The sequence below is a fragment of the Thamnophis elegans genome, chromosome 11 (genome assembly GCF_009769535.1).
Source record: "Thamnophis elegans isolate rThaEle1 chromosome 11, rThaEle1.pri, whole genome shotgun sequence".
In the NCBI taxonomy this organism is placed as follows: domain Eukaryota; kingdom Metazoa; phylum Chordata; class Lepidosauria; order Squamata; family Colubridae; genus Thamnophis; species Thamnophis elegans.
Genome location: NC_045551.1, coordinates 30,730,784 through 30,748,500, shown reverse-complemented (window position 1 = coordinate 30,748,500; position 17,717 = coordinate 30,730,784). Strand labels below are relative to the sequence as shown.

General features: G+C 35.3%; 1 protein-coding gene across 3 annotated transcripts in view; it reads left to right on the top strand.

The window, feature by feature from the left end:
• The window catches only part of JADE3 (jade family PHD finger 3), a 31,948-nt gene extending 15,032 nt beyond the window's left edge, over nucleotides 1-16,916 (top strand). For all 3 annotated transcript variants that reach the window (XM_032226396.1, XM_032226397.1, XM_032226395.1), the window contains exons 3-11: nucleotides 501-583; nucleotides 1,757-1,914; nucleotides 2,879-3,069; nucleotides 3,745-3,956; nucleotides 8,238-8,405; nucleotides 10,385-10,501; nucleotides 11,132-11,602; nucleotides 12,715-12,832; nucleotides 15,667-16,916. In XM_032226396.1, coding sequence (XP_032082287.1) covers nucleotides 501-583; nucleotides 1,757-1,914; nucleotides 2,879-3,069; nucleotides 3,745-3,956; nucleotides 8,238-8,405; nucleotides 10,385-10,501; nucleotides 11,132-11,602; nucleotides 12,715-12,832; nucleotides 15,667-16,559 — 2,411 coding nt within the window. In that variant the 3' untranslated portion in view covers nucleotides 16,560-16,916. The remainder of the gene's footprint in view (nucleotides 1-500; nucleotides 584-1,756; nucleotides 1,915-2,878; nucleotides 3,070-3,744; nucleotides 3,957-8,237; nucleotides 8,406-10,384; nucleotides 10,502-11,131; nucleotides 11,603-12,714; nucleotides 12,833-15,666) is intronic.
• The last annotated feature ends 801 nt before the right edge of the window (nucleotides 16,917-17,717 follow it).

Below are 17,717 nucleotides of genomic sequence, written 5' to 3'. Positions count from 1 at the left end.
CCCTTGCCCCTTACACATAGTTGTAACAAAAAAAATTAATATGGGACCCTTGCCCCTCACATATATTTGCAAAAAATAAACAACATCATCCCTCACGAACATACTTTTAGCAAAAAAATAATAATCACAAATCTCATGTAAGAATAAACCTTTAAAATGCAGACAAATGCAGATTCCGTTAAAATATCCAGAAACACAAATGTCACCTTTCCCCCATTTCATAAAAAGAAATTATGCACATATTGCTCTCATCTAAAATATATATTTCTGCAAAAATTACATTTGAGAAAATTTCCCATATAATCCAGGGCAACAAATGTATGTTGGCTTTTTCAGCAAACAAATTAATATTTTGATATGTTTAGGTTATTTAGAAATTCTTGCTTTTATACTTCTACAAAAACTAGATGAAAAATCAGAAATTGAGCAAATTTCTTTTTCTAGTCAAATTTCAATTTTCTTCCTTTTCATTCTCTTCCTTTTTCTTGATGTTCCTATAGGTCCTTCTACTTCTTTCTCCTTTTGTTCTAAATACAGAAGCAAATCAAAAACACCAACAAATGAACAAAAGAGGCCTGCTGAGGTAAGGTTTTATTTGATTTGTAGCATTTTACTAGTATACCTAAATGTTTGCTTCTTCATATCCCAATATTCTTGTTTATTATTGAATATATATTAATATGAATGAACAATCAATTTATTAGATTTATAATTTATAAAGTTTATTTCAGGATATTGACAGCTATGGCAAACTAAATTAAAGACATTGATTTATAGTTGCTGCAAAAAAACATCATAAAATTGGGTCAGTCATGGGATCGATCCATTTTGCAATGGTTATGACTTATAACCTTAATGGACAGACTCCATTACAGTTTTTTTTTGTTTTTTTTAGCAATAGCAGTAGACTTATATACCGCTTCATAGGGCTTTCAGCTCTCTCTAAGCGGTTTACAGAGAGTCAGCATATTGCCCCCAACAATCTGGGTCCTCATTTTACCCACCTCGGAAGGATGGAAGGCTGAGTCAACCCTGAGCCGGTGAGATTTGAACCGCTGAACTGCTGATCTAGCAGTAGCCTGCAGTGCTGCATTTAACCACTGCGCCACCTCGGCTCTTAAGTTGTAACTTGTAGACTATCTGCTAGTTGTAAAGTTTTGGGATCAATCCAAAGTTCTGGTCATATGTAAATGGCAAAGCAGCAGGATAAATGGCATTGCCTTATCAAGATCAAATTTGCTAGTCTAGTAAGAATATTTTATGATGATAGCAAATCCTGTCCCATAGAAAAGCCACAAGGCTTTGGCAAGACAGCAGGACTTATCTGTAAGAGCTCGCATGTTATGGTACACTGTTCCTTTTGAGGCCTGTGCAACACCATTCCTTGTATAGCTTTTTTCCACTGTGCTTTGAATCTTGTTAGATTGATTGTTTTGGACACACATCTCCATGCATTGTGGTGGGATGGTTATTTATTTCTTGTTTAGTTTTGGTTTTTTATTCTTTTTCTGGTTGTATGCCCTTAGATTGGGTCAACTTATGAAAATGTAAATAAATATTTCTTGTATTTCTTGTACTAAAATTGTAATGCAGAGATAGTTAAAAAACACACATTAATTTTGATGCCATGCTTGCCACAAGCATAATCCTGTGGTCTTGAAGGCTTTTTTGTGTAATACATTAGTAGATATTTATCATTAAATTTAAAAAATAAAGTTTTAATGGATTATTTCTTTATCTCTCACTATGCCTTCAGGTGTTTCGAAAAGACCTCATCAGTGCCATGAAACTGCCAGACTCTCATCATATTAACACAGATGAATATTACTTGTTTGCAGATTCATGGAAACAAGAATGGGAAAAGGGTGTGCAAGTCCCTGCAAGCCCAGAAATGATTCCCCAACCTTCTCTCCGGTATTTCTGTTAAACGTGTGCCTTACTAAAGCACATAATTTTTGTGCTTCCATCCCAAAGTAATATTAACATTGTACTATCCTATGATGGTTATCAGCTGCAATAAATTCCATTTTGTAGAAATAAAACATGTATTGCTTCAATTTTTAATATGAAGAAAATAATAAAAAATAAATGAAGGCAGTTTTGAAATTTTAATTCAGAGGGAGTGCTGAGAAGTGCTGTCTGATAAACAGAACTGACTGCAGCAATTTATACAGTTTACTTAAGCAGGTCTTTTTTTCAATGGTTTTTAGGTCAGATAGAATTTCTGGTTCTTCCAAAAAAAAATATATCTTTGGATTGTTGGCTCCCTTTCTTCCAAACACCTTGTTACTGCATGTTGCCTATGGATGTCTAAAAAATCATCTTTGTAACCACTTTGCTCTGCAGTCATATCCAAAATATCTCTGAATGCTAGTCTTAATTTCATTTCATCTGGGCATGCCAGGGTAGTTCTATTTTGGCAGATGACATTTTAACAGATTAACAATTCTAGATGTTAGGACATACCAACACCAGATCATTATCCTTTATTTTATGTATTTTATTATTTCAGAGCTGAACTAATGTTTTTGTATATATTCAATGGACATAATTCAAGCCAGATTTTTAGGAAGTACTTTTTTATGGTTATTCAGCTTTGATTTTGCTTATGTTACGTTTTTGTTTAAGCATACTATTGTCATTCAACTAGCACCATTACTGCTGTTGGTTGAATGAACCAACAAATTGTTAGTGATCAAATAAATTAAACATAAGGTAATCCTTTGGTAAATAACAATATTATGAAAAATTTAAAAGTGTGAACATGCTGTCTTTTGACCTAAGGGTCCTAAAAATGTAATACCTTTCATTGTTACTTGATTTTCAAAAATTCTTCCACCAGAGGATTTGTAGCTCACTGTAATGTTTTGCTGCTTAGAATTGTAGCAGAAAAAGTAAAGCAAGTACTTTATACACGACCCAGAAAGTACATCCGTTGTTCAAGCCAAGAGTCTGCTGAACCTGGCTACATCAACATTTTAGAATTGGCAGAATCAATGTGTCGATATGACTTGGATGACATGGACATCATCTGGCTTCAGGAAGTAAATGAGGAACTTGCTGAAATGGGTGAGAAAGCAAAATAATAATTTGTTCAACATTTGATAATGTAACAAATGTTCTGAAATAAAATATACATACACTGATATTTGGTTCTATCATTCTTTCCCAGTATTATAGGTTTGTAAAGTTTTAAAGAATACTGGATAACTTCTGATCTGTTGAGTCATCCTTTCAGAGATATTTCCTTACCAGATTACTCAATGCCTTCAATAATAATAGAACTTCTGTTGTACTGCCTCATTGGAAAAGTTGGGATACGTTTGGAGATATATCTGTCTTGAAAATAGTCCACGTTGAATTGTTTAGCACATCCAAACAACACAAGAAATGTTTTATGACATTTTGTATCGTGTCATAAACTGTTGTATGATAATTTTTAGAACATAACATATTTTATAAAATTTGCCAGATTTCAGTTCCACAGGCTTCATGGGTCCCAGATTTTTGACACATTCTGTAAGTTAGCCCATATGAAGTACCTTGGTTGAAAACATTTTATCCATTTCACCCAGTTAATAGTTGCAGAAATGATAGTTTAGTAGTATATAGATCTAGAATTTCTTTCATACATAAAGTTGTTAACATGAACTGTAAAATTAGGGTATCTTCTACTAATAATATATCATCTAGCTTGCAATACTCAGTGTACCATTTTTAATGGTAATTTTTACCATTTGGCAGGATATGGGCAACTTGATGAAAATACCATGGAGAAAATGGTAGAAGTCCTGGAACGTCACTGTCATGAGAATATGAACCATGCCATTGAAACAGAAGAAGGGCTTGGTATAGAATATGATGAAGATGTAATCTGTGATGTATGCCGATCTCCTGATAGTGAAGATGGAAATGATATGGTGTTTTGTGATAAATGTAACATCTGTGTGCATCAGGTTTGTTAGGTTTAATTCTTTGCCTATATAAATGCAACATTCAGCCTTTTTTTTTAGAATAAGGATTTTTAAGTGGTTTTTGGAAATATGCTAAGGAAACATGAGATATTGTTATGTAGTCAGATGACCATTACGTATAATACAGTGGTACAGTATAAGCTCTGTTGAATCAGTAGCTTTGGGCAGTTAGCGGTAACACTAGCAGAATGTTGTATCAGTAATATGTAGAAAATCTTACTAACAAAAATGTACTCTGATGAAATATGCCATCAGGAAATATCTCTGATAGAGGACAAAAAAATTACTAGCAATAAAAAGAGAAAAATCTAGGAATCCAAAATTTATCATAGAAAATATAAACATTATTATGAAGCATAGAAAATATGAACAACAGCATGAAGAAAATGAAGGAAAATTTACTTGATGAAAATTGTCACAAAAGAAGGGATGTTCTGACAAACAAAATTTTAGAACTAGGGGAAGAGTCACATTTTTTAAAAACAAAAACAAAAAACAAGTGAAAATATTCAAAAATGTACCAGGAGAAGTCAGGAGAAAAATTTGAAGTACAAAGAAAAATTGATGTCGTGAAACAAAATATTGGAAGCTAAATATATGCATTAAAAATAAATGAAATTACGTATACACAAACTATGTGAATATATTACATACCTGGAAATACACCTTGAACAACTGTTTGTATTGTACCGTATTGTGTTGTCTTTGTTTGTTTGGCTGTTTTATATAGGTTACATTTGGGGTATTTTACAATAAAGTGGATAAAAGACATAATACAAACATAGAAATACATAGCAGCTGCCATTAACATAACTAGAACCAGCTCCCTCACACACCTGGGATTCCACACTCAAGACGCAAAACCAACTTTTCAGTCTTACAAAAGGCAAGCAGGGTCAGGGCTAATTTGATCTTTGAGGGAAGATGTTCCAAAAGGCAGGCACTATAGCAGAAAAGGCTTATCTGGGCCCCACTAGCTGACATTTCTCAGCTGTTGGTACCCAGAGCCTGTCCCTTGCCAGATTGGATAAGTAACCCAATCCCAAGGCATCTTTAAACTTTAAACATAACTACCAGCACCTTGACCAATATTTGTGACCACACTGGAAGCCAGTGCACTTGCAGAGCACTGGTGAGATATATGTTGAATAACTGGCACCATTAACTACCCTTGCCACTGCATTCTGCTCCAAATGCTCTTCAAGGGCAGCCCCATATAAAGGATGTTGCAGTTGTCCAGCCCAGTCCCCCACTGTTACTTTACATCATGAGATTATAATTATATGAACATGGATATAGGATGTTTCTCACACACACACACACACACACACACACACACACACACACACACACACACATGCAAACAAAGAATAAAAAGTGTAGGGTCTAATTATACTGTATATTTAAAAATATTAAATATTTATTTATTAAATGTATATGCCACCTAACTCACTATAGAACGGCTCAATAAGTAATAAAATTATGATAGATACTTTACAAAATTCAACATATTACACAATACAGGAATTATTCCAGATGGGTATATAATATCTAAGTTTACTTATTCTGTCTAAAACAAACATACAAATGTAACAAATCTCTATGATAGCCTTGGTAAGTCATATTTTTAAATGGTCTTCCGAAGATAAACGAGAGGATTTTTCAGAAATGTGAAATTGTTCTGAGCATAACATAAATTGGATTCAGGAATGTATTAGATAGCAGGAATGTTCTTTTTAGCATATGAAAACCAGTAAAATTGTAGAGATATGAAAGTGGGTTTTTATGTGTGTTGAGAATTGTATGAAAATGCATTTAATTTAATAGAACAAAATATATTGAAAAATACAGGATTGGATGGTAGAGACACATGCATCATTATGAATTTATATTAGAAACAAAGAGCAGTTTTTAAAATTGAAGAAAAAGAAGAAAATAGTTTCAGATATTATGTGTGGTAAGAATATGCATTGCCATTGTTGATCTTTAAATACCGTACATTAAATACAGTACAAGTTATTTTCAGAGAAGATTCAGAAGCATGAAAAGAAGATACAGTAATAATTTATTCAGATACTGTTTTGTTAGTAAATATTGAGCAATGTTTGCAAATGTTAATCAAAATTTGTGGACTAAATATAAATCAGAAGACAATTAAAGTAATTATTATAAATAAAATCTCTGAACTAAGTATTACTGTACAAGAAAGCACATGTTGAGTGTACAATGTATAAAATATAAAAATGACCAAAATCCTAGCAAAAAAAAAAATCTACATCCATGGTTTAGCAAAAGTATAGTTTTTGGACAAAAACATCAAATAACAAACTGTATTTATTACTGCTGACTGTTTCAGCAGGAGATGGCACTAAAAGAAATAAAAGTGTCAAAGCATTCAAATCCAGTTTTCAGTTACCTTACTAAAACTGCTGGTTTCAATCATTGGAAGTAATAATTTCATCCTACTCTGTGCACGTTATATCACTTTAGGTGCAGTCTACAGTTCAGGTCATCATACAGGGCGTGGGTGTCAAAATCGCCTCATCACGTTGCCATCACGTGACGTATCACAACATTTTTTTCCCTTCGTGGAGCTGGGGTGGGCATGGCCTGCGTATGAAGCATCCGGCCTGCAGGCCGCCAGTTTGACACCCCTGATATGTAGTGGGAGGTAAAGAAGTATTAAAATTGAGTCAAATGGCTTTTCCTCATATCATTTGAAATTTACTCCTTTACTCTTAAGGCCAATTATTTTTTCTTCTGTCCTTGAAAGGATAGAAAATATGCTGATACAGAAACATCTTGCTTTAATATTCCCCACAATGTAACCTTTTGCTGCACCTCTGACTGGATGGTCCACTGAGTTCAAGATTCCTTCTCTGGCATATAGTGTCCTCACACTCCGCATCCTCTGTCTACCAATCACATTCCAGAATGTGTGGCAGAATAATGTACAAACGTTCAGCTGTCATTTGTCCTATTTTAATATTAGTCACTCACTAAATTAGCAATGCAACTTGTAAACAGCATTACATAACTTCCAGGCCCAAGGAGAAGGGTCAAGTGGGAAGAGTCACAGAAGGAATTATCTGGAAATCAGCAGTAGAGTACTTCCATGTCTTGCTTTAGCTCTTGCCAGAAAATGAGATCTGAATAGTTGTTATTTTTTCTGGTGAATGTTAGGGGAGATGAGTAGAGTTCTCAACTGGATCAGATCTAAAAAGACAAGATTTTGTCCTTTTTTAAGGGTTGGGGGGAAGTCTGAATGCATCTTCTAAGTATGTGCTTTGGGAAATAACCCAGGATTTCTGAATAGATATGCCTGGATTTGCAATGTCTATATTGATGGGCATTCAAATCTTGAATGCAGCCAATGTAATGATCAATCTTATGCTTGTCATAGAGGAAAGAAGAATATTTCCAAATGAGTCTTAGCTGAACATATGAGATATCTGTGTTTAACTAGAGGCTGGACAGCCATCTCTTGGAGAAGGTTTAAATTAATTCTTACATTGAATAAGGAATTAAATTTCCAGGTCTGATTCTATTAATATTTTTAAGAATTCATAAAGTTATTAAGGAAAATTATCTTCTGAAAATTATCTTCTTCTACCTCATGAACAATGAGAAAAGAACAGGACAGAAAGCAACAAGTTTTTAAACTATAGAATGATCCTTGTTAATAACACTCATGAAAAGGGATGTTCAGCTTTATTAAATTTATGCTTGGCCAAGAGTTCCCCCTACTGGTTAAAAATAGTACATTCCTGATGCAACTATCTATAAACAGTCCTTTTGAGATCCTTTATTCCTAAAACCAATTAGAGTACTTTCCCAAATTATTTTAAAAATGGTGTAAACATGTAAAAAAGATCCGTAGGTGTCATAAAAAGCTCCTTTCCTAAATCAATAATACTTACAAAAATAATTGTTCTTTATATTCATAGTCTATTCCTTGTTTGTATATATTTAAATTGAAAAAAGGGCTGGTACTGAAGTTGCTACCCAAGTTTCCTTTTCTTTTGAGAAGCCACACCTGTGCCCTTGATGGATATTCTGTTTTAATCACTAAGAATAAAATAAAATGTAATTTATTAAGGAAAAGGTGATTTTTCTGAACATTGTGTTTCTACTTTGAAAATAAGTTTGTGTAAAAATTTGCTGTGGTTAAATTGGTAAATAATGGTTAAAAGAGTAAATAAAAAGATAAATAATATATACTTCTTTCTTATATAAAACACTGTTTTCTTTTTTAATCTCCAGGCTTGCTATGGCATCCTAAAGGTTCCTGAGGGGAGTTGGCTTTGCCGTACTTGTGTTTTAGGTATACATCCTCAGTGTCTCTTGTGTCCAAAGAGGGGTGGAGCTATGAAAGCCACAAGAACGGGTACTAAGTGGGCACATGTGAGTTGTGCTCTCTGGATTCCAGAGGTATGATTATATTAATTACATGTTGTCTTTTTATCTACACTGTTTATATGCAAGGAGAAGATTCTGTGATACAAGAACCCTAGTTTTTGTTTTGTTTTATTTTTCATTTTTAATATTCTATAGGGCAGGAAGAAATAATTTCAGCAATTTATCAAAAGTTATTAGTGTAACTTATATAAAACTGATATAATCTTTCCAGATACAGTTAAAATTCAGCTAAGAAGTCAATATTATTGGCAATGAATATTATTGGCAATTTTTTATAAGAGCAATTCGCCGTACTTTAGTGCAATAATTACTCACTGAAAGTTAATCTAGAAAGTTCCAGTTTTGAGCCATTCTTTGATGCATTTTCATCAAAGCCTGCAATCTCCTGAATGCTCTATTTGTACCTATATTAATATTTAAACCTCCTAGAACAAAATTCTCCCAGGTTAACTTTATTTAAGATTTTTTAAACCACAATTGTTCAGCTTCCCTTTAATAAAAGTAAATCTTCCCTCTCTTTTTGAATATTTTCTGCTTTATTATGATGGCCACCTCTATAGTTCTTTCTGGAAGAAATTTCCTTCCAATATATTTATCATAATTCTTCTGATATATATTTCCTATAAGACAACTTCAATTAAATTTAAGGATTTTTAGTATTTATTAATTATATTTTTTATTGTAGTTTATCCCCTATCATTTAATGAAACCATCCATTATACTTCTAGTATTCTTGTTTTCTTTATCATTCCCACAAAACAGATTACCAACAATGAAACCACAACTATCCTACTCTGACTAGCTATCCTTTTCGTCCTCTATTCTTTCACAGCTGCCCCAATCTCCTCTTCCACTTACTCCCCCACCCTCACTATTCAGAAGAGAATAGAGTTCACAGTTGATGAATTAGATCCTTTAACTCAGGGATGTCAAACTTGCGTCGTCACAGCAGGATCACGTGATGTATGGGGACTTTTTTCCCCTTCGCTAAACTGGGAGTGGGCATGACACATCCGGCCCACGAACCATGAGTTTGACAGCCCTGTTTAACTAGTTAAGGTGAGTGCTATGTTGAGCTCTCAACTCTCACCCCTTTCTTCCCAACTCATCTTTATTTTAATTTCCAAATAATACTTTGCTATCCTCTCTATTTTATCTTAAATATTTGCCAAGTATTATAAACAATATCAAATATTTTTGTTGCTATCAGGAACCAATTTATGAGTGATATAAACTGAATTATAGATACCCTTACAAGTATAACTCTTGATTTTTGCATTTGATTGGACTTAGAGAGAATATGGGACATTTTCCTCTTTCTCCATCATTTTACTACTAGTTCAGGGTGCTGACTCAGCTGTCTTCAATTCATAGCTGTACTTCCTTTGCCATTTTGAGGATTACCTTTCTTCGACATCTTTTTTATTATTAATCTGCCCAATTAGTTGGATATTAGTTAAAAGTAATTGACAGATATCAGCAAAAAAACTGGGTCAGGATGAGTCCAGTTGGTTCACCTTGAAGTCTTCTCCAGCTTAGTCTTTTGTTGGACACATGTGATGCTCAAAACCTCAACTTCCTTTATAACCAATGGTACACCTAGTGAGCCATAAATTTGAAAATTTGCAGTGCAGGTCATATCATGATACAAATTCCATCCTTGGATACTTTGAAGTTTGATGCTAGTATGGCAATTGCGCTATTTGTATCATGATTATTATTCCATAGGTTTCCTGTTGTGACTGCTTATGATAGATAGATAGATAGATAGATAGATAGATAGATAGATAGATAGATCACTTCTATTCAGAGCAAAGTGTTATAGTATTTTATTATATTTTTACTGTATTAGCTATCATAGGAACATTATCAGAAATTTAATTAATTTCATTTTAACTTATTAGCGTTACTACTGTGGTTTAAATGTTTTCTTTGTTTTGCAAAATGGTAAAGTAGAAAAATAAAGTAGTTTTGGTTGTTTTGCATTGCAGGTAAGCATTGCTTGTCCAGAAAGGATGGAACCGATTACAAAAGTGTCTCACATCCCCCCAAGTAGATGGGCTTTAGTTTGCAGTTTATGCAAAGTGAAAACTGGTGCTTGTATCCAAGTATGTACTGATTTCTATGCTGTATTGTTTGAACTTAAAAAATTGAAATGGTTCACTAGCTAAGCATAGTTCATTCTGATTGGTATCAAATATCTTCCTCATAATATGAGGAAAGAATACAAGTTTAGCAGCCATTTTGTTCCCTGATAAGCAGCTTTTAGAAATCTTTGGTCTTCAGATAAAGAATGTGGACAATAAACAAGATAGTTAGGCATTTGTAGGATTGTGGAAGGTTTCCAATTTGATATGGGATGGAGGAGAAATTTGGCATTTCCATGGGTGCATATGTTTCACTGTTGCTACATGCTTTTTTCTTGTATCTCTGTGTCATATACAGAAAAACATGTAACTTCTTTAAGGAGCTTAAAAGTTCTGTTCAAATCTTGAATTGTTGCTAACTGTGTGCCAGGAAGGGATGAATTGTTTAGAGTGATCTAGTTTTGGGGAAGACGATTTAGGAGGAATTCCAGTAGTGGTCAAAGGTTTGCCCAAGGGGGTGGGGGAGAGATACAAGTGCATTGCTGGAAGCAGTGTTTCTTCAGTTTTTTTCTGAAATAGCCCCTATAATCATAAGAGCTTTATTAAGGGGAGTTTCAGTGTGTTGATGCTTGATTTGTTTTCATTCAACAGTGCTCTGTGAAGAGCTGTATCACTGCCTTTCATGTCACATGTGCCTTTGAGCATAGCTTAGAAATGAAAACAATCCTGGATGATGGTGATGAAGTCAAGTTCAAGTCATATTGTCTAAAGCATAGCAAAACCAAGCAAAATTTGATGTCTGATACAGAGAACCTCAAGAACACAGTAGACCAGAAACAATCCGAGAGGGAGAAAACCAGTTTGCGTGCCCAAAAACTTCAGGAACTGGAGGAAGAGTTCTACTCACTTGTGAGAATAGATGATGTTGCAGCAGAACTGGGGCTTCCTAAGCTCACTGTGGACTTGACTTTTAATTACTGGAAATTAAAAAGGAAGAGTAACTTTAATAAACCATTATTTCCTCCCAAGGAGGATGAAGAAAATGGCTTGGTTCAGCCAAAAGAAGATAGCATTCATACTCGAATGAGAATGTTTATGCATTTAAGACAGGATTTAGAGAGGGTAAGTAATTGATGCTGTTATAAATGAAGCTGTTGCAATAAGAAAAAAAATCTGTACTGGAGAATGAGGGATAGAGTAACAATTAAATGGAAGATACTATATCATTGATGAGATTGTTATAGACTTCCCTTTTAACTCTGGTTTTAGAAACTACCTCCAATAAACAGGAAAGGGACTAACCTGGTTCTCCGACATGATGGCCACTGCTAATCTTTTCATTGTGGACATTTAAAGTATCCAAAAGAGTAATATGTGAAAGGAGAGTAAAATGGGATTATAGAATTATAAAGGGGAATATTTTGAAAAATTGGAGTATTTTAAAGAGATCATAAAGAAAGTGCTCTGGTGAACATAAAACTATACAACATTAGTTGCAAGATAAGATGTAAAGATTATAAAGGAAACTTATCTTCCTGAGATCCTTATAGTTCTCTGTAACCAGATGGGTGTCCACTGTCGTGGCACGACAAAACCGTGCTTGACTAAGCCGTGCCCGATTAAACCGTGTCGCTGACGTCATCAACAGGGCGACAACAGCGAGCGCGGAAAAAGAAGGGCGCTTTAAATAGCGCTTTGAAAGCAAGCCGATTCAACTTAAGGTAAGGGTTAGCTTTAGGGTTAGCTTTAGGGTTAGGTTAAGGGTTAGGTTTAGGGTTAGGTTAAGGGTTAGGGTTAGGTTTAGGGTTAGGTTAAGGGTTAGGTTTAGGGTTAGGTTTAGGATTAGGTTTAGGGGGGTTAGGTTTAGGTTTAGGGGTTAATTTTAGGTTTAGCGTTTATAGCGTGCTTCTGTCTCCGCGCTGTTGTCGCCCTGTTGATGATGTCAGCTACGCAGTTTCGTCGAGTGCGGTTTAGTCGAACGCGGTTTTGTGGTGGAACCGTCCACTGTCAGTTGAAGCAGTTTTTTACGCATGGTTAGTTACAACTGGAGTTCTAAAAAGAATTGTTTTAAGCCAAGATAATTCAATATAATTTGAATCTTTAGATTTCATTTTTATAAATAATTTTAAGTATACAGATAGAAATAAACTTTTGTCAAGGAATTTATTCTTAATGGTTTTTAAAAAAAATGTTTTGCAAGCTTTTTCAGGTGCTTGATTTTGTGTTTTCTGTAGGTAAGGAATCTTTGCTACATGGTAAGCAGAAGAGAAAAAATAAAACTTTCTCATAGCAAAGCACATGAACAGGTCTTCAATTTACAAGTCCAACTTATTAATCAGGAAATTGCTGCAGGTAATGAATGCATAACAGATTTATTTTCTATATCTTAGTATCTCTCAACCTTTAAAATCGTATTTTCACTGGATCGTAAAAATTCTTTTTCACAAGAATACGTTATCTAATAATTATATGCTATAGTCAATTTATGCAATTGTAATATATTCACTGTACAAATAACTGGATAATTATAGCATATACTAGAATGTGGAAATAGACATCTGGTGAAGCTTGCATTGCTTTAGAAAGAATCTGTATAGGATTCCATGTCTGTATATGGAATCATCCCTTTTCTCTGAATCTTACCTTGCTCTTCTACTGTTTTTCCCAGGCTTAGCCCTAATTGTTTCTTTAAATTAATATTTTTATTCAAAGCTTATCTAAATCTGTATTCTCCTTTTGCAAAATTACCCCCAGAATCATTGTATTAAATTGACTTTGACACTCACATTGGCATCAATCCTTTTAGCCTTTCAGCTTTTAAGCTAGAACTTAACAGAAAGAAAGCAGTTGACTGTTACCTTTGGATTTTTCTTTTGCTTGTGATGCAAGCCATAACTAAAGACAGTGGGAGAGTAAAGAAAAAAAGAATGTTGTGCTGGCAGTTGTAGTAGTTAACCATCAGAAAAAGGTTGGTAGTCTGTGAGCCCCCTAACAGCCCCTAGCAGCAGTGCACCATCAGGTTCAGACAGTATAATAATTTGCTTTTATTTGATTGTACCGTATTGTTTTTCCCATTTAAAAATATGCAGATACCAACAGGCATCTACGCTCAATTGTACAAACAGTACATAAGTATTTGAGGTTTTTTTAATAACATTTTTTGTTCTGGATTACATTTGTGTTCTCAAAACAAAGCAGTTTTAATACTTGCAAATAAACAGTATTTGGAGAGGAAAAAGACCATGATATCACTCCTTGATATCCCTGAGGCTCTCTTACACCACCCACTCTGACTGGACCCATTCAAGCAGTCTGCCCTTGGAGACAGATGGATCCAAAAAGGTGCTAGGAGGAACTGAGGGATATCCTTAAGAATTTGCTGTGCAGTGCTGCCGAAGCCTTAGTAATGGCTTGGAACCATAAGTCCACTGAGGCTCTGGACAAGATTGCACCTGTGACCACTCTTGACCCTTTGCATCCATCATTTCCTATAGTTCATGGAGGAACTGAGGATTCTGAAATGGGTTAAGAGATGCCTAGAGTGCCACTAGAGAAAAACGAATGATGACTCTAGCTGGACATTAGAGAATTAGTAAGACCTATCTCATAAAAATGACAAAACAATACTAGTTCTCTACTCTTATTGCTTCTACAATGCCCCCACCTAGGCCAGGTGGGTTTCAATTATCATCTTCAGGCTATGCAGAAGCCCTGTATAAAATTGCTTAGATTTGTTTCCATGCATAGTGCAGGTCATTATGAGATGCCTAGGGAGATACCTTGCTCTGTAATTTGAGAACAGTTGGTCCTGTTGGATTTAAGGAAGTGTGGCTGTACTGTCAGTGCAACTACCTGACAGTTAGATCCTTGTCCCTCATGGCGGGTGAAAACTCCAGAATGATGACCAGCAGGTGGGTTTATTCAGTGATAAATTTCTCACTGCAGGAAGGGACATTCCTGGGACCTTTTAAGGAAGCCTTGGTTTGTCCTCCTTAAAAAACTATCATTCAATCCCACTTATCTGGACAACTGTTTTCTAGTTTCCCATCTTCACTTTTTAGAGAAGATGGTAAAGGAAGAGGTTGCTTGGCAGTTTCAGAGAGTCCTGGATGAAAGAGATTTTCTGAACCCATTTCAGTCAAGGCTGTGAAACAGAGACAGATTTGGTTGCCCTTATGGACAATCTGTGCGATGAGCAAGATGGCGGTAGTGCAATTATTCTTGTTATCCTTGACCTCTCAGTGGCTTTCAATACCTTCTACCATGGTCTCCTTTTGGGCCAGCTGTGCAAGTTGAGGCTAGACAAGGCCAGACCAATTGGTGTTGATAGGGAATGAGAGATCCACCCCCATCTTTCATCTGGATTACTCCAATGCATTCTGTATGGAACTACCCTTGAAATCCATTCTGAAGCTTCAGCTTGTTCAGTGGGGCAGGCTTTGGGGCCCTTAGAATGCCCATTTTACACCTCTGTTCATTGGCTATTGGTCTGGTTCTGGATGCAGTTCAAGGTGTCGGTTATGACCTTCAAAACGTCCTTAATGGCATAAGTCCAGGCTACCTGATGAACCATCTCATCCCACTAAGACAAGCCTGCCCCATTTGTGCTGGCAGAGGACCTACCGTAGATCCCGTCGATCAATGAACTCCTGACTATCGGGATCCAATAGAGCAGCCTTCTCTGCCATAGTACCCACCATTTGGAACTCCATATCCTCCAAGGTGCTTCTACTCTCCTATCCTTCCATAAGAGCCTGAAGACCTGGCTCTGCTGATAGGCTTAGGAGTACAATTGGGAGGGGGGGTTACTGAGGTGGAGATGGCTACCAGATTGATTGCAAATCCCACCCCTTGCTTCTTGCTTCCTTGCCTGCCCATCTTTTATTTTCATACGATCTGTTCTCATTGTTTCCTTTTTCATTGTTTATTGTATTGTTCCATTACTTTGCTACTGTTATGTTTACACTTTTAATTTCTATGTTTTTATTGTTGTAGGCCACTCAGAGTAGCCCTACAGCAAGATAGGCAGCAAATAAATTTAACAAATAATTAAAAAAACTGTAATTTACATTTTGAATATGTATGGTTGCTACTGTATATGTAACAGTTTCATAAAGGATACATTATACAAGTTTTCATGATAAAAGTTGGATCTTAAATCTCTCTCTTACCTTTATCTCTTTCAGGTCATTCCTTAACAAGTGCACTAGACAATACATTGTTCTACCCTCCTCCTCGAATCACTTTAAAATTAAAAATGCCAAAATCATTGGGAGATTGCAAAAGCAACTTAAAAACTGGTACCAAAACATTTTCTCCTGATAACAATGTCATGATTTATAATAAAAAAGGTATTTCACTATCCAAGGAAACGTTTATTTCAAATATGAAGTCCTACTCAAGATTTCAGCATGAAAACAGAAGCAATGGCTTACTGGAAGGCATTACAAAAGCTAGAATTGTAACAAAGGATTCTGGGTCTGAGAACTTATCTGAACTTTTCCATCCTGGGCAATCATCTGGCAAACCACTGGCACTTCAAGCTACATTGCATGGACAGTCTTCTGTTGGGAATGGGAGAATTCAACACAATTCTAAATTAGAAAAATCTAATGGCTTAATGAGCAGAGTTAGAGATATCACTCAGCGAGACAGCTCCAGCCAAACAACATACGAACAACAGTCTTTACTCTCAGCCCACCAGGCTAGTCAGAGTACCTTCAGAAAATCCACCATGGAACACTTTAGCAGGTCGTTCAAAGAAGCAACCAACAGTTTGGTGAGGACTACCGAAGATCTCAGGTGTGAAAAACCATCAAGAAGGTTTTCAGTAAGAGAGCGTCCGTGGGGCAAGCAGACTTTTGAATATCAAATGGGGAGTGCCCCCTATCAAGAAAATGATGGGTATTGCCCTGATCTGGAACTCAGTGATTCTGAAGCAGAGAGTGAAGAGAATAAAGGGCAGATCAGACTGAGGAAAAGCAGCTCAGGCCGAGAAAGCCCAAATAAAGACTTCAGTAGAGATTGTCAAAATAGAAAAAAAAGAAACTTAATTTCTCATAGTTCAGTGCAAAGGTGATAGAAATCCCTGAAAATGAAAATAGCTCAACTTTGTGGGTATCTGAGTAATGATTATAAACCTTGAGAAATCTCCAGGTTAGAGTGCAGGGTCCACAAGCAATTGACAATATTTCTCCAAACTACAATGGTTTGCTCTTTTGAGGAGATTGCTCCCTCCCCTCCCCCAACTATTTTTTTGGGGGGGACACTCAAAAAGCTCATCATCCTGTGACAATCTACAAAGTGACTATATAATTCTTGTTGCAGCTGCAATAGATTCTCATTTCATGAAAACACTTCAAGCTCAGCTTTTCCAAGAATTGTCACATTTGAAATAATGTCTGCTAAAGTGTTTTCCTGAATTGAGTCATGTGACTACTAGAAAAAAAATCATGTTCTCAGTCAATATTAGAACAAATTATATGAGCCTCTCCCTAGAAGTAGGACCGATTTTAACTCAGTGGGGCTTACTTTCAAATAAACATTATATATCATCAGAATATATCATATATCTTCCTAATCTATTGAGGAAAGTTTATAAACTCCACAGTTAATGCTGCCAAACACACACTGACCTCTAGATTTTTCCCAATAGTAAATGTCTAAAATTTGTGTTCCTTTTCACTATTATAAATTGCTGTATTCTGTAAATACCTTTTAACTTCTAGTATTTTTAAATTGTTTTTAATCCCTTTGTACATAGTAACTTGTTGTGCATTGCACCTGTAAAATAGGTTATGCAGCCAGCCAATAAAAATGGCTGGTGTGTGGATAATGTTTAACACTAGAACAACTTAATTTCTTTAACATATTCAGGCAATCACCGGTGATGCCAAATTTTCCCATATATTCTTAAAACTTGATTCCCTTCCCAACATGTTAGTATTTTTTGTAAGCTAACAAATATGTTCAGATTTCTGAGCCAAAATGTTTAAAATCAGTTTATGCAAACGTCTCTGTACATTGAATTCTAGGTTTAAATAATCAAAAATCATAAAGTATTTTTGATTCCCAAACATCTTCATAGCTAATTTTGTTTTAAACTAACATTGTAATATTATAAAATCCACACACATAACATCATTACATAATTTATTCTTTTGTTCATTGCTACATACATTGCTGCACTCTGATTTTTAATCAGAATAATTTTTTTATTTTTGGAGCAATCACATAT